Source organism: Aythya fuligula, chromosome 3 (assembly GCF_009819795.1).
Source record: "Aythya fuligula isolate bAytFul2 chromosome 3, bAytFul2.pri, whole genome shotgun sequence".
Lineage (NCBI taxonomy): Eukaryota > Metazoa > Chordata > Aves > Anseriformes > Anatidae > Aythya > Aythya fuligula.
In genome coordinates this window covers 106,456,533-106,480,822 of record NC_045561.1, presented here as the reverse complement: position 1 = coordinate 106,480,822, position 24,290 = coordinate 106,456,533, and the positions used below count along the sequence as shown (strand labels likewise).

General features: G+C 41.4%; 1 protein-coding gene across 6 annotated transcripts; it reads right to left on the bottom strand.

The window, feature by feature from the left end:
- Window positions 1-18,150: 18,150 nt before the first annotated feature.
- Window positions 18,151-23,542, bottom strand: MYCN (MYCN proto-oncogene, bHLH transcription factor). Of its 6 annotated transcripts, none has more exons than XM_032185823.1 (3): window positions 23,464-23,542; window positions 20,112-20,953; window positions 18,151-18,989 (listed from the first exon to the last, which is right to left on the bottom strand). In XM_032185823.1, exons 2-3 carry the CDS (start codon window positions 20,848-20,850, stop codon window positions 18,391-18,393), a joined length of 1,338 nt encoding a protein of 445 aa, XP_032041714.1. In that variant the 5' UTR covers window positions 20,851-20,953; window positions 23,464-23,542; the 3' UTR covers window positions 18,151-18,390. The 6 variants fall into 6 exon arrangements, with proteins under 6 accessions (XP_032041714.1, XP_032041715.1, XP_032041716.1 ...); XM_032185824.1 differs by lacking the exon at window positions 23,464-23,542 and adding an exon at window positions 22,490-22,532; XM_032185825.1 differs by lacking the exon at window positions 23,464-23,542 and adding an exon at window positions 22,258-22,457.
- Window positions 23,543-24,290: the final 748 nt, after the last annotated feature.

Below are 24,290 nucleotides of genomic sequence, written 5' to 3'. Positions count from 1 at the left end.
TGCGGGCAGCAGCCCCCGCTGACAGATTTTTCAGCACGTTGCAGACGGGTTGGCCGGCTGCCTGGCAATCCACTAGGGCTGACACATTTTGGGCAGAGCAGCGGTACGGAGGGAGCCATGTGGCCGATGTTAGTAAACATTATCCCGCACAGTCTGGCGTGCCACCGCCGGCAGCGGGAGGGTGAGCGGCTGGCGGGGCGCAGGGCCCGGCCGGGGCGGCCGAGCTGCCCGGGGCTGCCAGCCAAGGCCCGTCAGCCAGCAGCTGCTCCCGTTTCTGTGGCAACCGTGGCTGAACAATGGGCTGCAAATCCAGCGGGCGCCCTGCGTGGAGAGGGCCTGATGGAGATAGAAGGCCCAATACCAGCACTCCTAGCCCCCTAGATAAACAATATGCCCTGAAAAAAAATACAGAAAATAGCATAAAACAGCACTGGGCTGTGTTATCTCCCCCACTTCAGGCACATTTCCCCTCGGTACCTGGACGTTCAGGCATATGGGGTCCTCCATTTTGGTTGTGCCTCACTAGCCACTGAGGCGGAGGGGCCAGTGTAGGAGTAAGGGGTGGATTGCACAGCATTAAAGTAACGGGTTCAATTTCAATGGAAATTTGTTGGGCTCTGAAGGAGTTTTGTCTCTCATGTCATGATTTTAGACCTGGGTGGCAGAGTCTGGGTTTTGGTATTTATCTCAGTAATCTCAGAGGCAGAGGGGCTTCTGGGCGTGGCTGCCCCCATGGGGACAGCCCTCTCTGTTTTATGCCCAAACTGCGCTTTCAGCCTGATTCTGCCATCAAAAGTAAGCCTTCTTCCCACAAGCAGTGAAAAAAGGGCTGGATTTAATACTCCTCAAGTCCCTCTTGACAAGTAACTGAGCGGTCTTGAGCTTCCCACTCAGAAGCCTGAAAAAGCAAAGGCAGACTCCCTCATGCACTTGCAGAATGAAGAATTTCTCCCACTTGTAAGGCCTCTACAGCTGTGCACAAACAAGGAAATCTTTGCAAGAGGAGTGGACACAGTCATAAACTTGGAAAAAATACAGCAGCAGCCTCTGTGTGCAAATAAAAATACCATCCTCTCCTAGTAAGCCCAATATTAATTTACTGAAGTCTTTTCCTACCAACCATGGTATCCCAGAGAAGCTGTTCCTTAACAGGTGTCAGAAGCTCCTCTTTCACCTATGTTATTGCACACAGATAACAAACCCCAGCAGCCATTTGGACAGCAATCCTAGATTTTTTAGAAGGTTTATAGAGATAAGCAGAACTTTTCTGGAATATATTTGAGTCTCCTGTCCTCTATCAGGCACAAAATCTTCAGAAAGTACAGTTTCATAAAACACAGCCCTTTCTTCATACCAAATCAGTCTATTGGGACTGATGTCTCTTGTACAAGACTCTTGTGGATTCTCATACAACTTTTAAGAGCAATTGATTCTTATTACACAGCATAGAAACATTCACGCTTTCCTCAAAACCTCTTGGGAATCTGTTAGCCAGCAGAAATCTGTAACCTCATATAATTATGTTGACTTACCAAGTGCCAACACAGGAATTGTGTGTCATAAAGAACAAATGTCCTTGTGTGATAAGAAAGGACTGTATGGAAGTGTCTTTGCTTTTTCTGCAGGAGTGTGTGTATGTATGCAAGATGACAAGAGCCTAACCTATGGCATGGGAGGAAGTAATTAAGAAAAATCTCCCAAATGCCAACCATGACATCTCTATGGGTAATATGTCATATGTAGTCCTATGAAAATCCAAAAGAGAGCTAGAGCTTTTGAGTTCAATATGTATGTGCAATGAATACTTATGATCATGATTTATAAAATGTAGTAATGCTCTTAGAAATGTTCTGAACCCCAAAGGAAGTTCAGTGTATGCAAAGTGTGCTAATTATGAGATACCGTACATATGTCACCACATTTCAGTCAGCAAGTAATCTATTGACTATATGTGCATTTTGCATCTGAGGTGCAGTTCTGAAAAGCAGGGAGGAAAGGAAGTGAGATGTTACAGCTTTTACAGCCTTGACTGGCCACATTCTTGTTGCATAAAGGAAACAAAGAGAATGAGAAAGAGAGTCCTGTATTGAAGTAGGGGTGAGAGACAAAGCTGAGAGGCAAAACTGGAGGCTGGATTTCCTACCTGTCTCTGTATGTCAGCTGGGACCTGTAAATGGCCAAATACAACAGGAGAAATCCTTTGACCTTGGAAAAACTCTTCTGGGCACTACACATGAATATGAGCTGCAATTAATTAAGTTAGTTGGCATAAAGACAAAAGCTTTGTTAGAAGAAATCTAGAATTAATTGGGTCTGATTATTATAGAAGTAATTGAAAGACTGAAGTTGAGAGACCTTTTTTTTTCCACTTGGACATGAAAAATTAATGGTTATATTTATTACAATAATTTCAATAGGCTGTCTCTGGACCTAAGTCAAATTGTCATGGTGTGGTACATCATATATGGTTGCTCATAGCTGTTTGCATTGATAAAACTAAGTCCCACGCGTTCCAGCACAGGGTGGCCACATCCAGATTGCTTGTTGGGAGTGCTGCCTGGCTGCTGCTAATCCCCAGCTGTGCCTGAACACAGCTGTGGAAACGCTAGTTGAGTCAAAGCCCTGCCAGAAAGCGTTCTGATCATGTAACAGTGGGGACAATCACAGGCCACTGCTAATGTCTGTGCCCTGGGCCTCTTACTAGCTCATAGATAATCTGTCAGATCCAAATGCTAAATCAGTAGGCTTCAGTAGAAACTGGGTCAAGCTCAGTTTGTCATTCTGTATTGAATTTTCTAATCACTGGTTCTTAATTTCCCCAGCTCTAGTTGTTTATAGTACAATTATAACATTGCAAAGCAAAAGAAGAAAGAAATAGGATTAGGAAGTTCAGAACAAACAAAATCAGGCATTCTTGAATATGTACAAGGTGGGTCACTGTCTGAAGAAGGCATGATTAAGCCCTACTTTAAGTTAATTAATTTCTTTGTAAGAAAATTGGTGATGAAAGACAGCAGGAGAGGTGGAGAGAAAGTCTGGGAATCAACAGCATCTACTTTGAAGCCACAATACCTTTGTCTTCAATAGCGCTGCACAAATCACTCAATCCTTCTGCCTTCACTGCCTACTTCAGCGGAGGAGTAGAAGGCTCTGCAGAGCTTTTAGCATTCTAAAATACCAAGGAAGCCTGAATGTGGAAGAGGACTCATAACTCCACTGCAACTAGTCAAATATCATGGATTTACTGAAGGCCTAAAGCTTTAAAAGTACTGTTCTCTTTGGGAATGGGGATATACATGTAAGAAAGTTTTGTAAACTCTGCACTGCATTGCATATTTAGGTGACAAAAAATAGTCCCTCCTCAAAAAAGAGTGCCCTCCTCAGAGGAATAACTCACTGTGGTTTACATCCTGATTTATGACTGAATGAAATGAAAAGAGATTCCTGCTGTTTTACGTGCTCTTATTGTTCACAATTCACAGGTACTTGGTAGGACTTTTGCTGTTGTCCAATTGTTATTCCTTCTTTTTCAGTCTTTGTAATCTTGTACTCTGGTTTATTTGTCAATACATTGCACATAATGCTCCTAGTAACAAAGTACAATAAAAATCAAAATATAATGGATTGGCTGTAGTTAGAATAGAAAACAGATGGGATATGTTTCAGCATGCTTGAAAAATTAATACAGAATATCTAATAACTAGCATTATTCTCATTATTCTCATTATTCTCATTTTGCCATTCATACCAGAAATAGGCATTAAATCAATAACCTTGATGAGCATCTGTAGCTCCGTGAGGTGTGTCTCACTGCCCAAGTTCTGGGATGGACACCCTGCATTGGGGGAAGTGATTCCAGAGTTTTTCAAGGTTCTACTGGTGCTGTAATTACTGCAGTATCATTACTTAGTTTATTAAGTCAAGCAATTTGGAATGATATTTCCTGCTTTTGTTTTCACATTATTTTCATTTTACTACATTATTTTCATTTTACTTTCTTCATCTACAAACGTATGCCCAATATAACATGAGGATAAAATTGTAAGGCTTACCCAATTACTACTGCATTACACCTGTAAGAACAATGCAGATACTGAACATTAGACAAATTACTAATAGAGCAATGCAGCAGTTCTTTCTTTAGCACAAGATTTCTCTGGGAATGTTATTTTATTGTATTTCATTTACTGCTTGTTTGTTTAAGGGGGAGGAACAGACATTGCTGTATTTCAGTTTGATTCAGCAAGCGTTCTGGCCTCAATCCAGCAAATCATTTACACATGTGCTTAACTGTAATGAAATAAAATTTTAGCTCTTAGTACTGCCTATGTATTTAACATATTGCATGAGCTGGACCAGAATGATCCAGAATGATGAAAAACCTTAAAAATAAGGCCCATGCATTTTTACACACACATAAAAAAAAAAAAAAAAGAAAAAAAAAAAAAAAAGATATTGTTAAAAGGGGCATTTTCTACTGCCTGTGCTATGAAAATACTGTGCAGCTCCTCCCACCCCTCCCCAAAAAGCCAACTAACTTTTTTTGATCTGACAATCTGACAGCTATATCCTGTGTAACTGCCAGTCTGGCCCTTTTTAAAAATATCCTATTAAGTTAAGTGGAAGCTTTGCCTGAGCAAGGTATGCAGAAATGAGTCACAGGGAGTATATGGAATTTTCTCAGGACTTAGGGCTGTGCCTGTTGTAGCCAAAGGCTAAATCTCTGGTGGAGCTCAGTAGTGTTTCTCTGAATACATTCACTTTCTGTACCAATCTCTGTTTTAGTGGGAAACATAAAACCAACATGAAAGTCATGCTGAAACATACCACAAAGAAAGGTGTGTTCTTAACTTGGGTTACCTAACCCAGGTTAGATAATTTAAGCTGCGGTTGCACAGCAATTTAAACTAATCTAAGTCTTGCCTGCCAGGGAGGGTGGAACCACATCAGCCAACAGTTAGGTGGGCATCAGCCACCGCTGAGCCCCAGCCCCAGTTTCAGCTAGCAGCTCAGAGAGACAACGTTACCTGGGTTTGCTAAAATGGAACATGATGCACAAACCCCACTGAAAGTCTTCATTGTGTCCATGTAAAGACATTGCTGGATATTTATGAGTTTTTTCAATGTAGACCTGGAGAACTTTTTAGAGACACAGCAACTTACAGGAGCTGACAGCTGACCACAGTAAAAAAAAAAAAAGACACAGCTTTTTCTTCAGGAAGCTTACAATCCGTATGCTGTATTTCCACTGTAAAGACCTTAAGCTTCTAGCTGAAAGAATAAAAGAGAAAGAAAAAAAAATAATAAGTTGACTTTACTATTTATGAGAAGCTCCCAGTGTAAAATAATAATAATAGTAATTGTTTTGCAGGTTAGTTGTCTAGGGATTTATTTATTTAAATATTTGTTTTCTTGTTTCTTCCAAGAGCAGAAACAACCCTCTTGAATTGCTCTGCTGTGAATCAATCTTTTTTTTTTTTTTTTTTTTTTTTTTCAACAGCAGCATCAAAAATGACTAGGTTTCATTCATTAACAGAATAATACATGTATTTTGCTCAGTAATGTTTGTTAGAATTACAACTGTGTAGAGTTCAGAACAAAGGTAGTGTGGCTGCACTGACCTGCTCAAAATTCATATTTAGATAGTTTCTCCTATAATACCTGATTGAGTATACCAATTACCTAAAATATTGAAGTTCTTCTGCTACTCCATTTCATTAAGAAGGAAAAGAAAAGAAAAGAAAAGAAAAGAAAAGAAAAGAAAAGAAAAGAAAAGAAAAGAAAAGAAAAGAAAAGAAAAGAAAAGAAAAGAAAAGAAAAGAAAAGAAAAGAAAAGAAAAGAAAAGAAAAGAAAAGAAAAGAAAAGAAAAAGAAAAGAAGAAACATGCACGTGTATGTATGAACAGCTGTTAGCCTTGATTTTTAAAACAATGTTGTGCTGCCCCATTTATCTGAAGATTTCTTGGTATTTTGAACGATAAAGGGGGGTACAGATTTGCTTTTCTTGCCTTCTCTCATGTTTAAATTTCATTTCTGAATGCTAACAGCACCAGGTTTCTCTGCATACCAGAGGGGTGGTCTCTGGGGACAGAGGGAAGGGGAAATGGTTATAAGAAGAGGCATATTATATATGGTCATATAAAATTATCCAAGGTGTCTGTTTCTATCTTATTCCTTTTCTGGTGTACAGAAGAAAATAAGCATTATAAGCCCCAAGGCACTTCTCTGTGTCTGCTTCTGCAGAATGTCTACCCCTGAGGCTTACAGGAACACCCACAACTAGGAGAAAGGATTCAGCCCAGCATTGAAAGACTGTAGTGTTTGGAAATGGAAAATGCATGAAATGTGTGTTAACCCGAACTGGAAAACCTAAGCAAGTCATTTTACTTACAGCCAACAAAACCTTCAAGAAAACTTGTACTGATTTATGTTCATGTATCCACATTTGGATCTCCATCTTACCTCTCTGGATACAGCTTTGTGTTTGATTCAGTGTAAGGATGATGTGAGGCAACATTGTAGGCGTTTGTGTATTGGATTTTGGCTTGTTTTGTAAGTGCTATAGAATTTCCTGTCTGAAGATTGTTGGTCTTTTATCTTCTCATCTCTAATTACTACTATTATATTCCAAAAGACTAGAAATAAACTAAATTCTGTGCTAACCTGAAACTTAAGAGCAGAGGATGAGGAATAGGGCAGAGAATTTGTTTAGTTTTGATCTAAGGTAGATCAAAAACAAACAAACTGTTTGAGAGTCTACTGACTCTCATTTAATCCAGATCTCCTCCTCTGAACTATCTCTGAAATATCTTACCACAGACCTAGAAGAAATTGGCTGTTTTTGTATCTTTTCTTCACTCCCTTGCAGTTTCCTGGAGGTCAGAGAGCTGTACCAATCTCTCTGGCCCAGTGTGGCCCAGGAAATTGCAAATATTTTCATCTGTGTCAGGTTCTACATATGCAAGTTAGGAGGTTCAAAGGGAAGCTTAATTGACACTAATCCTCATCTTGACTTTTGCTCACCTCCTCCTCTTTTCCCACTAAGACTTCCCACCTTCCCACCTCAAAGCCACAGAAGCTTTGCAATTTTTCTTATAAAAATATATATATTTAACCCTTTGGCAATCTCTTAATGCCCTTTTATTAAATCCCTTAACTCCTTTTATTAAGTCCAGGGTAATTAAAATGATTATAAACCTCTCTTGAGAGATTATTCCCTTTAATCACAGTGCATATTTGCTGAGATGTAGGCGACATTTGTGGTATATCAAATATATTTTGGGCAAAGATGTTTAATAACAATTTTTAAAACTAAAATCTTGATTAAGGGGGTTTAAGGCATTAAAAATCATATCTACATGTGGTCATGACAAAACATTGAAGGACTTCAAATACTTTTCTGCATGTACAATGGCACAGTTGTAATCAGGTTTCTCAATTTATTTCAACTCCAGCTCCTCAACTGGCATAATCTGTCCTAATGCCATTGGCTCCCAAGGTGCTACACTATATCGGGTCTGTTTTCTGGGCAACCGGAACAAATGAACAGTAAATGCAAAGTAAAATCTTTTGGGGGTCATTATTACCTAGTCAATGGGAGAAAAATCAAGGACATTTCTTCTGAAATGAGCTTAAATGTTCTTGGCTGGGACTCCCAAACTGCACTCATCTCATCTCCAGCATAGTAAAGTGGTCAGCTGCATATACATGAAAATACATAGGGTTGGATGTTGTTGGCAACGTGTTTATATACAATAATATACAAGCAGGTCTAGGAACGCCTATTCTGGTGTAAAATTTAAATACACTCTAAACCATCATGCAGGTTTGGGGTTTAATGTGGACATTAGCTAAAATTTCTCATAAAAAGTAGGCTTCATTGTGGATACCACATTAAATAAGACCAAGTGACTGCTAAATCAGTCCTTAGCAGCAGCTAATCTTTTCTCTTAACTATCTGTGATCATTTAATCTCTGTTTCTTTATGCCTGTTAATATATGGTCTGAATTTTATTTGGTACTTCTAGAACCAAGATCCCCAAAGTTTAAGAGGTGATGAGAGAAAAAGGTGATAACACACACACATTATAGATGCTTGCTACTAGACTGATTCCAGAAGATTCGAGATTAAAGAATTCTGATAAGAAAAACACTAGGTGTCCAAGATCTGTTTTGTTTTATTGCTATTCTTTTTTTCTTTTTTTTTTTTTTTTAAAGAGATGAAAAACATTACATAAAAAATAAACATATAATCAAGAGGATCAATAGCCAAATGTCTTATTCTTGACCACTTCTAATTGCTGTTTATTTTCACTGGTGCTTATATAACTTAAGCATCCAAGCACTACATATTGTCAACACCAGCAGCAGAAAAGAAAGATATAAAGATATAAAGTTCATGAGTAACTCAACTGCTCCTTGGTTAAGATTGAATCGATATCCTTAAGTTGTTCCAGAAGAACAAAATTTATTCTTTAAAAGGCCTTCTACCTCTGACAAAAGTGAAACAATACTAATTTGTTATGCTTTATTCTATCTGTTCTATTCTAATTACATGCTTGCATTTTCATAAAATGCCCTTTCACAAACAAACGCCGGTGAGAACTTCAGAACTCCAAAGAGTGAAAGAATATAAAATACAATTCAATGTAACTTGGTATACTTAGAATTTTTATTTAGACATCATTACATGCCTTGGGTTCATGCTTTATACTTTTCTACTGAGGTCAGCAGTTACAGCCATTCACCAAGAGTTCAACAGGTCATAGAATGGGACCCTGTGTTTTATACTTAAATAACAAAATTACATTAAAACATAAGATAACTATTAGTAAGGGTGAACAAGACTGCAAATCAAAAAAAAAAAAAAAAAAAAAAAAAAAAAAAAAGACTAATTTAAGTGTTTGAATCAAAAGATGGATTGACATGGTATTGAGAAGGGATTGATATGAAGCAGTTATCAAAGACCACAGGAGCTGTGAAAAGAAGTAATTTTTTAAAAGGAACAGAGAAATAGGTCTATAAGTACTACTACAGTAACTGTACTGTAGAAACAATTGAAGGTAAAGGTGAAGGTAATCTCTGGTAAAGTTAGAACTATAAGAAGTCATATAACAGATCTAGCTGCAGAAGTTAATAGTGATTTTTCTAAACACTCATCTGCTCTGTTTTTCGTCTGTTGCTTTACTTTTTATTCTTCTATGAAAACCAAGTGAGTTGTGCTATCATTTCATTTAACTTAAAATGTTGTCAGTTTATCAACATCTAAAATATATCAGCATGCCTTGTAATTGAGCTTTGTGTAGGTTCTGAGAAGCAGAAAATAAGGTCCTGCTCACCATGCAATACAGTAACCTGAGAGATATTTTAGGAAATTTTATCAGTAACGTAGACAATTTTCTGGCAACGATGAGTACTGCTATACATTGATAATAAGCAGGATATGTGAAAAGACAAAAGAAATATAAAGGTACATAAGTTATGGAGATATTATTATAGAAAACCAAAGCAAAATATCATTTTCCTTGCTTGAGTGCTGCAGAAAAGACAACCTAGATGGAATGGGATTTAAGATCACTTGACTAATTCAAGAAAAACCTTCAAATGAGTGAAAGAAATTTGTTGAAGACACAAGTAGTGGGACTCTTGAAATTAGTTGTTAATACATAGGTGTTTACCTGTGCACTAGAGAACTAATTCAATTCATCCTGAAATAGACATCTATGCTGAATCACTCTCCAGACTCCATTGACCTAAACAGGACTTAGACATCAAGCTTTCAGTTAGGTATCTGTACAAACACATCTAGATCTAGGTCTCTTATGGTGAACCCCATGTTAGATATCTACAGTGTTGGTATATGTATCTGGTCATCCAAGGCTCCACTATAGTCTATAAAAAAAAAAATGGGTACCTCTAGGGCAAGATTAATTTGTATTATTTCAAATAATTATTTAAAGATTAAATTAATTGAGTGCTAAAAATGCGTTTTCTTTATTGGCAGAAAAGAGTTGGTATCTATATGGTCAGGTGAATCCCCCTTGCCTCGTGCATGGTTACTTATCTGAGGGAGGCAAAAAAGTAAAACCAGAAGTCATAAATCAAAACATCATAAAAATATTTAAAAGTTAAATACTGTAGCATATTACACCATTACATAGCTTCATTAGCAACATTAATGTAAGCCTGAAGGAAGAAAGGTTCATATAGATTCACAACACTATATTTCCAATGCTATTTTGTATACCTACGTTCCTATTCCACTCATGCAAGAAATCCTTATATGTACATACTGAACAAATAACACATTGGAGCTGAAGCACATGACATTCTACCCAGGCTCTTTTGGCCTGAAGTAGAGCTTTTAGAGAAAAGCTACAATTCTAATTATAAATATTGAGGATGTGACTCAGGAGTGGTGCCTGGGAACCATGACCAAAACTAATGCTTGTAGGAAAATATGAGAAACAAAAAGCCCTCAGAAACAGTTTACACTATACTTTTCATGAGCAGGTTTCTAGATAAAACAGAAAAAAAATGCATTTCTGTTAGATTTTTGTCTTTCGTTGTTGTTGTTATTGTTGTTGTTGTTTATTTATTTATTTATTTATTAAATAAGAATTTTCTAATCCTTACTTAAAAGCTCGTGCAGTTCTAAAGGGAGAAACCTAACATTCCCAATTTCTTAGGATAGAGGAATATAAAGCATGTACTTCTAAACTTTTCCTAAAATAAACAAATGAAGAATAAATGAATAAATAAATAAAGCATTGCAACTTTCAGGGAAAGGCTTATTTATTAAAGGCTGTTGGCAGTTCTGTGTTGTTCTCTGTTTAGCAGCTACTTTAGCAATCTAAAACCTGCATACAAAGCTGGCACAAAGCTGTGCCAGGAAGGTTTAGTTTAGACTGGACGTTAGGAAAAAAATTATTTACCATGAGGTTGGCCAAACACTGGAATGGGCTTCCTACGAGGTGGTTGATGCCTGTCATTGTTCAAGCAGCATTTGGATAATGCCCTTAATAACATTCTTTAACTTTTGGTTAGTCCTGGAGTGGTTAGGCAGTTGGACTGGATAATCTTTGAAGGCCCCTTCAAATTGAACTATTCTATTCTATTCTATTCTATTCTATTCTATTCTATTCTATTCTATTCTATTCTATTCTATTCTATTCTATTCTATTCTGTTCTGTTCTGTTCTGTTCTGTTCTGTCCCATTCTGTCTCGTTCTGTTCCGTTCCATTCTGTTCCGTTGCATTGCATTCTATGCTGTTTTATTCCTTGTCCTTTAGGGCCGCATTCACAGACCCTGTACAGGTGTTTAAACACCCTTCAGTTTCACAGGACAAACATTTATACAAATAATTTGGTGGTAGGAAACTGTAGATTTTAGATTTATGTGCTGTGACATCTATATCTATGCTTAAATAACTGACTTTCTCCAGTCCTGTCCTCAACTGCTACTAACCCCTAAGCCTCCTGAATTCCATTCATCATATGTGTAAAGTGGCCAAAATACTGCTCTGAACTTAATGAACTGCTCAGAGACTCACTTAGTGGATGCCAAAGCTTTGTGATATTCTTGAAATGAGACAGACAACACCCATCTCACCAGTACTGCAAAATCCTGTAGGCATGCTCTGATCATGTCCAAGACATTAACACATGATGGGTCTCTCCACACTACAGCTAGAAATAGATGATGGATTGAAGGACTCTATGATGTTCCCACAAAAACAAAAGCAAAAACAAAAGGAAATTGTACATGCTGCTTGCTAGGGCACTCATTTTGGAGATAAAATATCCAGTCTTTACTCTTGCTGTGGAACACCAGAATAAATCCTGCAAGAATACACTCAAGCATCACCATTGTCTAGTAGGTCTGATTTTACTCCCTTTTATATGACTGATTACATTTGTAGGGAAAATAATGAAGTCTTTATCACTTGCACTTTTTCCTCTTCCTCTTCCTCTTCCTCTTCCTCTTCCTCTTCCTCTTCCTCTTCCTCTCTTTTCCTTTCCCTTTTTCACATTCCTCATACTAAATCAACATTTTCCTCATAACTCCACATGCAGTCCAGAAACAAAATTTTACCTTAAAGTCACAGGCATGTAATGCCAAGGATATGAGTATCGAAGATACTTGATCTCTAAATCTTTACTCTTTGAATACAGAATTTCCTTTTTTTTTACATTGTTCCTTTAAAAACAGTGGCTGAAAAAATAGTATAAAAAAAGTGACCAATGTGATCTAATTTTAGAAGACAAAGGGAATTTCTTCAGGAAGGATCCTTGACTAGCAGTTACTAAAAAGCAAATTCATAACAATATTTCAAGGTTATTTAAGATTTGAAGAGTTTAAAAGAAAGAAATTATATAAGTCATTAAAAATTGTTTGATGAGTACTTGCCACTACCACACTCTGATTATAATGGATAGTTCCCCCATTTCCTACATAATTAATTGCAATAGCAATTACATATAAAATTAAATTTAATGCAATATTACTTACAACATTATTATTATTAAACCTATGTCATAATGCCGAAACAAATGAAATATGCCAATTAAATTAACTGTATACTTCATACATACTTCTACATCCATCCATACACTATTTTATTGCAATAAATACATCTATTAACCTGCAACTCAAAGCATTGCTTTAAATTTAATTTGTTAAGTAACATCAGCTACAGGTCAAATTACTCATTGATGGTACCCAACAGCAATAAAGAAGCCCTTAACATAGTTCCCGTAACTGCCTCTTTCACATTGCAATCATTTTTCTTCCATGATACAGAGCAATGTACAGTCTCATTCCAGTAAAAGCCCAATATATGCTCTGAACTGTCCTTTGGGATGAACCTGTCTCTCTCTGCTGGTGACATAAGGAGAATTAGGAAGCTAAGCAGCGAGGTGCTTAATGTGCCATGCTTGTAATGCCTGTAGATTAAAAGATGCAACTAAAAGAAATCAAAAACATGATTCATGCTACCTCTAACATTAGACTAGACTGTATTTAGATGTTAGACACTGTTTTTCTAGACATAATAGTGTAATGATTAATGTAGCAATTCACAGGACTACGAACTCACCTGTTTCAGACAAATAACAGAATACAGTTCATCTGCCTAAATAAATGCAGCATAACACAGAAAGCAGTAAACATTTAAAGCAGACAAATGAGGTTGGAAAATTGGGACCATGAATATGACAAATAAACAATCTTATTTTACTGTAAAATTAAAATATTTAAATTTATCAAAGCAATATTGGATGGAAAATCTATATCATGGGAAATGGTATAGGTCACAAACTGAGCAGCTGTAATAATATACATGAAGCCTAACAATGATTATGCAAATTAAATTTAATTCAACAGTTCAGAGATGAGTAACAAATAGGTCTAATTCAGTTATGTCTGATGCATGCTACACACCCATCCATTTCACCGGGGTGTTTAAAAATACTGGCTATTAATTGATTTATTTTGTGGATATGTTTAATTTTCTAGTTTTGCATTGTTTAGGAGTGTCACACAATAATTGTAAATACAGGAAACAAAATACACTTGCTTGCTTGCTTTTTCTTCAAAGGACCAACTGGCCAGTCTTGTTACTTACTCGGTTAAAATACAGACTTGGCCTTATTTAGTAGGGTTCATGAACTGACGCATATGTATAGCATACATTTTAATGTATACATAGAGCACATATACAAGGGCTTTTCCTAGCTCACAGATCGAGAATTCATTTTATCTTCTTTGTTCCTAATTCACATATACCTAATTTAATTGAAGGAAGGATCTGGCCAGCAGAAGCACAAAGCTGCACACACAACCTAACCCCAAAATGCCCATTTCCCTGGGGCCAAGCCTCCTTGCAGGGTCAGTACAAGCAGAAAGCAAAAACTAGCCTGTGTTTAGGTAGCCCAGAAGAAGAGCAAGCTTGTCTGGGCACAGATGAGGGCTCAGGATTCAGGCAGGCTGCTGGGGCAAGCTGCCACCCTGTGTATTGGTGCTACAGCACTAGCCAGAAGGGCTATGGCAAAGCCCACTGTGCTGGCCCTACAGTCAGCCTGGCCAATATTTTTCTGTGAGCCTTCTGGAAGCGTTGCACATCTCATGCTTCTACCGAATTCTCTGCGTACTTTACAGGGGTGATGTGACGCCCTTTTGATAGCCTTGGGTTCCTGAGAGAAAACCCCCATTTCTAGCATAAAGGAGAAAGGGGAAAAGGAAAGGAGAAAAGGAGTCAAGGAAGAGGAAGGAAGCCAGGTATAAATCATGAAGCAATCGCCAAGAGTGTGATAAACAATATGCTACATTAAAAAGTAGTTAAATTAATGATCCCAACCTTAAAGCTTTAAATAAAATTAATCTTTTGATTTAAAGTAGCTACCAGTCAGGAAACTCAGAATGGGATCCTTTTAAAGTCATTTTTTTTTCTAGCTTGGTTTATCAGCATATTTACCAGGAGCAAATGTGACCTCTGCAAATTATACACATCATGAAAACCCAAGAAGTTCTGCCAAGAGCTGGTGATAAGTTGCTATAACAGCAGCTTGGGGGTTGAGAAATGCACTTTCCTTTGCACTCATGGTAACAGGTGACCTGGTGGTAATGACATCATTAACACATTTCACCTTTTTAAGCTCTCCCGCTGGTGTTTTACTTATACTGGTTTATGGGGGAATCATTTAATTTTGGTGTTTGAAGTCCCTTGTGTTCTTAGTGGTATTTTTAGGGGGGAAAAAAAAAAAAAATGGAAAGAGATTGTCCTCAGGAATGTGATTTGGGACAAAACCATTTGATTCTATCAGCAGATTCTGTCTTGTGTGAAAAAGAACTTGGGAGTTTTTATAGTGATCAGATAAGATTGTGATTAATCTAATTCGGTTTTCCCTTCAGGAATAGGCAATACCCTCTTTTAATAAGCAGTTATTAGGCACTTGCCAAATCTTCTAACAGCTTCTCCAGATATGTATGCATTTTTATGCAAGCTAGGTATGTCTATGAAAAACAGAAACCAAACCAACAAAAAACACTCCAAATGGAATAGTTTCTCCATTCGATACTTGACAGTCCTTATGGACTCTCCACTCTAGATATGCATGAAGCAGGATCTTTTGTTCCTGTTGTTACCATGTCTCTGTGTACTTCTCTATGTACCCTTGTAGGTAATGATTTTTCTGAAAATATTATCAAATGCATTGTTTATCTCTTCTTTTCAAAAGCTGTCTTATGACACCTCTCCTTTTCATTTCTTGTAAATATAAAAGAATCTGAAACTCCTATTTAACAATTGCAATTTAATAACATCCTACATCCGAGATTTTTATTTACAGAAACGTTTGCCCTTGACAACTTGCTCCCTACATCAACAATGTGAAAACAAACCTATTAACCCCTGAAACTTACAAAGAGAAAGGGAAAAAAAAAAAAAAAAGAGAGAGAGAGAAAGATAAACCCACCCACAGCAAACACTACAGCATATGGAAGCATTTCTGAAATGTATGGGGCCAGATCCTATCTCCATTGACATTAATCAGACGTTTATCACCGAATTCAAAAGGATCACCCACTGAAAAAGAAAAAAAGAAAAAAAGAAAAAAAGAAAAAAAGAAAAAAAGAAAAAAAGAAAAAAAGAAAAAAAGAAAAAAAGAAAAAAAGAAGAAAAAAAAAAGAAAAAAAAAGAAAAAAAAAAGAGGCTTTCAGAATGGGATTTTGTGCTCAATTTCCAAACAGACTTGAGTATTTGACACCTTTATTATACTCTAAATGCTTGGATAACACAACAATACAGGACAGGACTGTTTTCAGTCTCAAGAAAGGAGAAGTAATTGCTGTCTTCAACTACATAATGGGAGGTTACAGAAAAGGTGGAGCCAGACGCTTCTTCGAGGTTAAACACAAGAAAGATGGGAGGCAATGGACTGAAACAGCAACAAGAAACATTCCAAAGAAATATTAGAAAAATGTTCATAGCAGTCAAAAATTGAAATGTGTTGTCTAGCTATCGAATCTCGATCCTTGAGGACATTCAAAACTTGGCCGCATATGACTCTGAGCACCCCGATCTCACATAGAATTTGCCCTTTACTTGAGTGGAGGATTTGGATCAGTTGTCCTCCGGGAAGGGCAGGGAAGAGCAGGGAAGGGCAGAATAGAATAAACATTCTATTTATGGAACTATTGCGGTTCTCAAGTCTCCTTTGAGAATATTTGAGAATATATTGCTTTGATATATTAAGTCTACATATTCAGACCAAATCTTCCAGTGGCAAAACTGAATTCAAAAAGCGTTGTAGAAATTTGTGCCAGTTGAGGATCTGGGTTTGCTGCACTGGAACAGAAGTTCAATTCCAAATGTTCTTGGTACAGAAGTTGGCTGGGGCCCAAGAATGCACAGGCTGTGGGTACACAAACAAGCTACTGTAGGGCATGGATATATGGCACATATGCTACTGTGATTTTGTTCCCATACTGGTCTTACTCTGTTATCTCATGGCAAAGGAGATGCTCCATACACCAAGCAATCTACATCACCTGTATCATAACTGAAGGGTAGGATGTCCCAGATTAGCTCCTTGCAAGTTCATCCTTATAACATTTACTGGTCACTGTTCAGTGATCCACACCTTATTTTTCAGGTTCAGTGCAGGGAAAAGACAGCATCACAAATACCTGTGCAGTCCAGAAAATAAAATAGCTCCTTCATCTTAAGAAGCCAACGAAAATACAACCAAATATATTTCACAATTTGCAAGTCTTGCTCCTGTCACACAAAATGCCATCACACCACTTCAGAAAGCAACCTGCCGAATTTTGTTCAGACCACATACATACCACTTGACGCATGCCTTGCAGCTCTCTGTACCTCAGAACTGTAACTTCCCTGTGATTTTTATTCTTCAGTAACTTAGCACAGTGGTAACAAGCAGGATCTTTGGCTAGACAAGAAAGAACATCAATCCTTCTGTGCAATGATAGACAGCTTTAGGGATACGCCTTTTGTAATGCAAATAAGAACTGCCCAATAAGATCTTGGTTTACTACAAATATTTCATTTTCTGTAGTAAAGTCTACCTTCACCATTTACTTTTCACCTGTCTGCTCCATGTGGCCAATCCCTCAGCAGCTCCCTTTACAATTCTCCGCATACAGGTCCATATTCCAGAAGTCCTCATGACACTGGAGTCTTTCTGTTAACTGTGGTATGTCCAGTCCCCTGCAATGATCCTGACACCACAAGAGATATCTGAAGTGTGAAAGAATTGAAAAACTGTTCTTACAGTTTTTAGATATGCAGATGTCCTAGCTAGCTGACTTTTCATAGAGCATCAAGTTTGAAAGCTTACTCGCCCATGATATGGGACCATGTTTTTGTATTGCATGAACATTGCAAAGATAAAGATTTTATTTTAAAGAACTTAATTTAAAAGAAAAATAGTACATAGCATATCATGTAATTGCTATTTATTTTCATAAACATGAGGTATTTCAAAGTGCTATAAGACGCAGCACTAAATGTACATCGGAAGAAATTAAACACAGAACTTTGCAGTTACCCAGTTCTATGCACCAAACATTAACAAATACATTAACTGGAAGAAACAGGCTAGGAAAAGGCATATATAGTAAATTTCTTTACAAAAGTTTCTTAGTTCAAAAAAGTGATAAAGTAATATCTACTCAAAACTTTCACAACTCATTTTCATACGAAAATATAAGTATCAAATTTAGTTATGTATCAGCATCATACTAAAGTATACAGGCAATGTAAGAATTAGTACAGTACATAACAGAGATTAACAATATATTTGTATACAAAAACATGCTCCTCAAACATTGAGGTATTACAGTACTTAGGTATGAACTTCCAGTCTAATACTGGTAGCAAAAGCCACCTCTCATAACCCAAGACATGTACAAAAGGCAAGTGTGTAGATGGTATTTACAGAAAATTCCCACAGGGGTACAAATGCTAACCCCTAAAGTAACATCTGTTAGAACATAAGCACCATAAAAATTAGGAGTGAATGTTTTAAACTCAACTATATGTCATCAGCAGCTCCAAATGCTCACAACAATAAAAAAAAAAAATCCCCACCATCTACAGTTCTTAACAAAAAAAAACAAAAAAAAAACAAAAACAAAGGCAGTCCATTGTTGTTTGGTAGTCTTGCAATAAGCTCCTTGCAAGAACATCCATTTGCTCCGTACCCGGATAATATAGTTTGTCAATTACTTCAGGGACTGGATTGAAAGTAAAACCAACATTCTTAACGTCAAAAAACACAATTTTTTTAAAGAATCAAAAATGTGCAAAGTGGCAATGACTGTCCTGGTCAGCCAAAAAAAAAAAAAATTTTTTAAAAAAAAAAAGCTTAGCAAGTCCGCTTGAACTCTATTTTCTTTACCAGCTGTTGTTGTCTGGCTTGCAATTTCTCCTTTTCTAGCAATAACTTCTGCTCCTCTGCCTGAAGAGAATGGACATATTCAGTGGCTTTTTTCAAGATCACAACTTTTGCAGCTTTCTCATTTTTAACCAGTTCTGGAACATGGTCCCTTAATGTGAGGAAACTTGACCGTAGATCATTACGCCTTTGACGCTCCAGGATATTGTGGTTACGTCGACGTTCACTATCCTCTGAATCCGAGTTTCGAGGACTTGAACTCTTAGACTTTGGTTGGATCATGGGTTTTACTGGACGGGGCACCTCAGTTTTTAACTTTTTCTGTGGTGGAGCATCTTCACTCTCCATGTATGGAGAAGGAGCGGCATAATTATGCTGCTGGTGAATTGGTGCGCAACGCTTTAAGATCAGTTCATTCTGCTGTGTCCTGACTGATGGAAAAGTGGTATTTTTAGGACGCACTGTGATAGTAAGAGTCGTAACAGCCTTGTTGGAGGAGGAGCGTCTTTTCTCCACTGTCACAACATCTATTTCTTCTTCTTCATCCTCTTCCTCCTCGTCTTCATCATCTTTTGGTGACAAAAAGTAAAAAAAAGAAAGATGTTATTCCTTCAGAAACTACTCTGAACAAGTATTAAACCAGATGTATTTACTGACAAAACATGTACATTAAAAGCAGTAATGAAATAACTGGTATTTGTAAAAATAGGGTGTGCCCACCAGCTAAAATCAACTATGGCTCTAGAAAAGTACAAAATATGTACAAAATAACTAAAGAAAAGTGATTTCTGAAAGTTTAACAACTTTTTGTTTGTTTTTTTTTAACTGCCTCTACTTTTCAAGAAAAGTGGGGCTCCCACCCAACTGATCTCAGTGGCAGAAAGAGTTTTCATACAGAATGTATGAATTTTTAATACAGCTGTGGAGCTGGGGTGCAAAATGCATGCACAGACTCACAACACAGCCCTTGCTTGGTGGAAAAGCAGCCGGAAAACTAAACAATTGCTGGGTTTGTTCTAATGCAGAAGGTGAAGCTGCTCCCGCCGGGGACCCTTTAAGCCGGCGTTTGGTGCTCTGCCAAGAAGACAGCTGTTGGAAGTGCTTCCTCACCCAAAGCTGTCAAACCAGACATTAAAGGGACAGCAGGCTCTGCAGCCCGGGATGGATCACCAAGTTTATGCTGATGGTCACATGGATTGGCTTATGGGCACAGGCGGAACCACTTTTCAACAGAACTGGACTTCTGTGCAGGCACAGACAGGAGATGTCTGTGGGCATTTTAGGTTCTGTCCATGCAAAAACAAGGAATCCTCTGCGAGGCTACTTAGCCTGCTACAGCCTCCCAATGTGACACTTATGGACATATTCACCACCCTCCACGAAACGTGTGTTCATCATGAAACTACCACCCTCCTCACCCCCAAAACACCCCTGGGGATGGTGGACACAGGATAAGGGGACAGAAGGAGTTACAGAAGCTTCACAGCACCACAGCAGGGTCCTGCTGCCCCTCAGGGCCATCTCCTGCTGGGCCACCAGCCCCAGACCCCTGCCCATGCCTTCCCCATGGGGCCGCTATCCCCATCCCTGCCGTGCCTGCTGCCGCCTGCTGGCCAACCCGCACCCCACACACCCCCCCGCCCAGCCCCTTCCTCTCTTTCGAGGCCACCATCACCCCCCCATGCACTCACCCGAGTCACTAAGGGTGTCGTCTCCAGAGCTGCTGCTGCTGGCCCGGCTGTCCCCAGCTGGACGTGGCGACCGAGAGCCCCGTGGCGCCCCCCCGCCGCCCGCCACCCCTCGGCTCGTCCCCGTCACCGTTGCCTCCCTTTTGGTGACAGGAAAGGGGAAGACAACGGCTGGGTCCACACACTCAGCCGTTGCCACGGCAGGGACGGCGGCGGTGGTGACAAGGGCAGTGGTGGCAGCAGCCGGGGGGGGTGGTGGCGGGGCGGCAGTGGTGGTGGTGGCGGGAGGCTTGCCTTGGAGCTTCTCGCTGACCGCCCGCTCCAGCTTCTCGCGGGCAGAGAAGCCGCTCCACATGCAGTCCTGGATGATGATGGAGTTGAGGTTGTTGGTCACGCCAAGCCCCGACTCGAACAAGTCCCCCCCGTCCGTGCCGCCCCACAGGTCGGCCTCCGGGGGCAGCAGGAGAAGCTCGGACGCCCAGTCCAGGTGGTCGGTGGGGCGGCAGCCCCCCAGTGCTGCCCCTCCCCAAGGCACCGGGCCCCCTCCCGGGGGGTGCTCCTGGAGACCTGCCCGGCTGGGAGACAGGGGAGGGGTGGGCAGCAGCTCAAACTTTTTCCAGATGTCCTCCCCAGGGGGGGCAGAGTCCGGGCCGCACAAATAAAAGTCATCTTCGTCCGGGTAGAAACAGGGCTGCAAAGAGTCAAACTCGAGGTCGGGGTTTTTGCTGACCATTCCTGGCATTACGGGGGTCTTCTTGCGGGTTCCCGGGTCGGGCAATTGTTTTAGAGGCAGGTTTTATGGTATTTCCACCAAGGGGAAAGAGAGGTCCTCCCAAGACCTGAAACTAAACCAAAAATAAAAAATGATGATAAAAAAAAATAATAATAATTACAACACGAAGAAACACACAGACGCGACTGTAACTCCCTTACTCTTAAGTGAAAAAGCCATGAAACAGAACAAAACCAAAACACGGTAATTCCATCATCAACAGCAAGAAGCCGGGAGCCTTTTGCAAGTCGAGCAAAAATGCATCGCACACCTTTCCTCCCGACTCGGGCATTAAACGAAAAGGGCCAGGTAGAGCTCCGACGTGCAGGGCTCTCTCCGGGAGGACACCCAGCAAGGTACGGCAGGGATGCAAAGCACCTCTGCGCTCCTGCACAGAGCACTCCCCGGACTCCTTCAAATGCTCAAAGCAGCAGAGTAACTGTAGACAGATGCAAGGCTTTGATACCGTAATCTCCCCAGAAAGCCCTCTTAATATGCCAGCAAAAGTAGAGGAAGTTTACTCCTTTTGTCATCTGCAGAGCAGCGCAAAGAGAGAGGGGGATGCAAAAAAGGGGGCGGAGGGGGCTCTTCGCAACTTCGCAAATCGCCAGTTCATTCACTCAAAGCGAGCCAGAGAAAAATCCACACAAAACACACGGGGGGAGGAGGAGGAGAAATTCAGCAGCAAGAGAAATTATCGACCTTATGTAATAATCTCACATACACACGTTACAAAAAAAAAAGAAAAAAAAAAAAAAAAGGCACTAAAATCACCCCGGCGCCACCAACAAAGCCTTGTGATTTGCCAACAAGGTACAGAAGTTTCTGTCCCCCCTTTCTTCCAGCTCAAGACGAGAGCAAATGGAGAGGCTGCGAGGGCGACAACTTGGCAGATTTTGCCCCTTGGTGCACTAAAAGCCTCCTGCAAGCAGCACTTTTCCCCATCTCCCCCGCGGAAAATGCGCGCCCCCTTACCTCGGCCGGACCCCCCACTCGCTAGCCACGACCAGTCACCCGCACCCCATTCCTCTTCCAAGAGCTGGGTTGCATCAGACATTTAACAAAAAAAAAATAAAAATAAAAGATGACTTTTTAAGTCCCAAGGAGCCGCTCAGCGTCTCTCCCTTCGCCTCGGTTAACGTGCCGCGAAGGGAAAGCGTTTGGCTGGGTTGAGAACAGCTGACGCTTAAACGGCGACCAAAAGGGGGGAAAAAAAAAATCCATTAAAAGCCTTATGATGAAATGCAAAGAAACGAGCCTGGCTCAGCTGCTCTCCCCCTGCCCCGCCCCCTGATCACTTCCAGTATTGTACATTTTTCTGCTCCTGAAATATATTAAACCGTTAAAAAAAATGCAAAGCAGTAAAGAGGCACCTACAAAACCCAGGCGAGCTCAGCGCGACAGCTCCAAAACAAAACCAAAATATCCGCCGGGATTTTCTTCTGCTCAATGAAAAACCCATTCACGCACTGCAATGCCCCTGCACTTCCTCTCCATTCCCATCCTCCCTGATTTCGCGACTCGAACGCGATGGGGAATTGTATTTATTTCATTGGGTTTTTGTCCTCCTGCTTATTACAGCCCAGACCCTGCAGCTTCCTCTTCTTACCTCCTTGGTGATGGTGGTGGGTGTTGCAAGGGGGAGGAGTGGCGGGGGGCTGGGGGGAAGGGGAAAAAAGGGGAAAAAAAAAAAAAAAGAAAAAGGAAAAAAAAAAAGCAGATGATCTTGTATGTTGCACTTTACTGAGCCCGCGCAGCCCCCGAGGCTAACCCAAGCCTCCACAACCACCCTTTGCTTGCAGACAGATGACTGTCACTGGCAGGCTTTGAAGCTCCTAGCTATTATTTCCCCCACACACCAAAAAAAAAAAAAAAAAAAAAAAAAAAAAAAAAAAAAAAGGACAGCAAAAGCTGACACACCCGGGGAGGCATTAAAAAAAAAAAATAAAAAATTAAGACGGGGGGTGAAGCGAGAGCAGCAAAACCCCACCTCCTGATTTCCATAAGGCAGGGAGGCGCCTGGCGTTTGGCGCCAAAAGCCCCATTTGCTCTTTATGCGGGGCAGGGCGAGGGCCCGGTCCCGCTGCACGCGAGGGGGGGCCCGGCTGCCCCGAGCCGAGCCGAGCCGTGCCCCAGCTCCGTCCCCTTCGGGTCGCCCCCTCCCCTCGTCCCCGCAGCAAGGGGGGGGCGCTCACGGGAGGAGCGGCATCCCCCAAGCCGCGGCGACACCCAGGGCGAGAAAAAAAAAATGAAAAAAAATAATGATAATAAAAAAAAAGAGGAATAAAGAAGTGGCTGGAAGACGGAGTGGCTCCCGACTGGGGGCTTTGCAAATTGTTAATAACCATCCTGCCGGAACGAGCACCTCCCTCAGACAAGCGGGGTTTGCCCGCATCCCCCCCCAACGCACACCCCCCGCCCCGCGCCCCCCTCTCTCCCTCCCCGCCGCCCGGGACGTGAACACTCGGCGGAGCCGCCGCGGGCCCCGGCTTTCCGCTGCGGACGGCGACACCTTGCGGAGGGCCGGCGGAGCTCGGCACGGCTCCCACCTCATCTTCCCCCCCCCGGCCGCCGGGCACCCACCGCTCTCTCGGCTCCTTCCCCGCGGGCGCGGCGGGGCCGGGAGGGCGGCGGGGCCGGGAGCGCGGCGCTGTCTCGTCGGCGGAGCTTGGCGGAGGGGGGCGAGCCCGGTGGCGAGCGATCGCGATCCGGTGGCCGCTGCGGGGTGGCGCCTCCTCGCTCATAGGCTGCAGGTTGAGGCGGGGACTGCGGGGCGTTGCTCGCAGGATGGCTGCCGGCGGGCGGCCGCTTTGTGTGCGGAGGGGGCTGCGCCGCCTCCTTCCCTCCTTTCCCTCGCTTGGTGGTGGGGATGAGCCTGGGGTCTTCCAAACTGGCTCCTTTATCACGTCCCCTGCCCCCCACCTCCCCCCATATCGCAGCCTTCGGGCTGCGCCCTCCCGCGTGGCGATGCCCCCTCGCCTACATGTTGTGCTTCAGTGGCCAAAGCTGTGAGGCCTCAGGGAAGGGGAGGCATTAAAGCATTTGCACTCTTGTTGGGGTGCCCGGCGGGGAACCGCGAACAGGAGCAGCAGCAGCGCGGGGTCGCCAGGGGAGGCAAAATGGCGGCTGCTATCCCACCCGCCTCACCTGTGGGGACCCAGCCATTACGGCTGCCACAGTAAGGGTGGCAGCGCCAGCAGTGGCTGCCAGCCGCTCGAAAATGGCCACTAGGCAGGCAGCAAGTCCTGCCAGACCCCCTCAACTCGCCCTTGCCTGCTTTTTGCCCCTCAACGTAGAAGTGGCTGAACGCTCGCCTTCCTGAGGAGCCCTCAGTGGGCTCTGGTTGAGTGTAAAAAGGGCCTCTAGAAAGCAAGTCCTTCAAGCTTCAAGGTACATGCTGTTCAAGCACA

Bases quoted from the DNA above. Each gene is read 5' to 3' on its own strand.
- MYCN (XM_032185823.1), bottom strand. From the start codon at position 20,850: ATGCCAGGAATGGTCAGCAAAAACCCCGACCTCGAGTTTGACTCTTTG. The intron at 18,990-20,111 runs GTGAGTGCATGG...TGTCACCAAAAG, and splicing joins CGACACCCTTAGTGACTCGG to ATGATGAAGACGAGGAGGAA.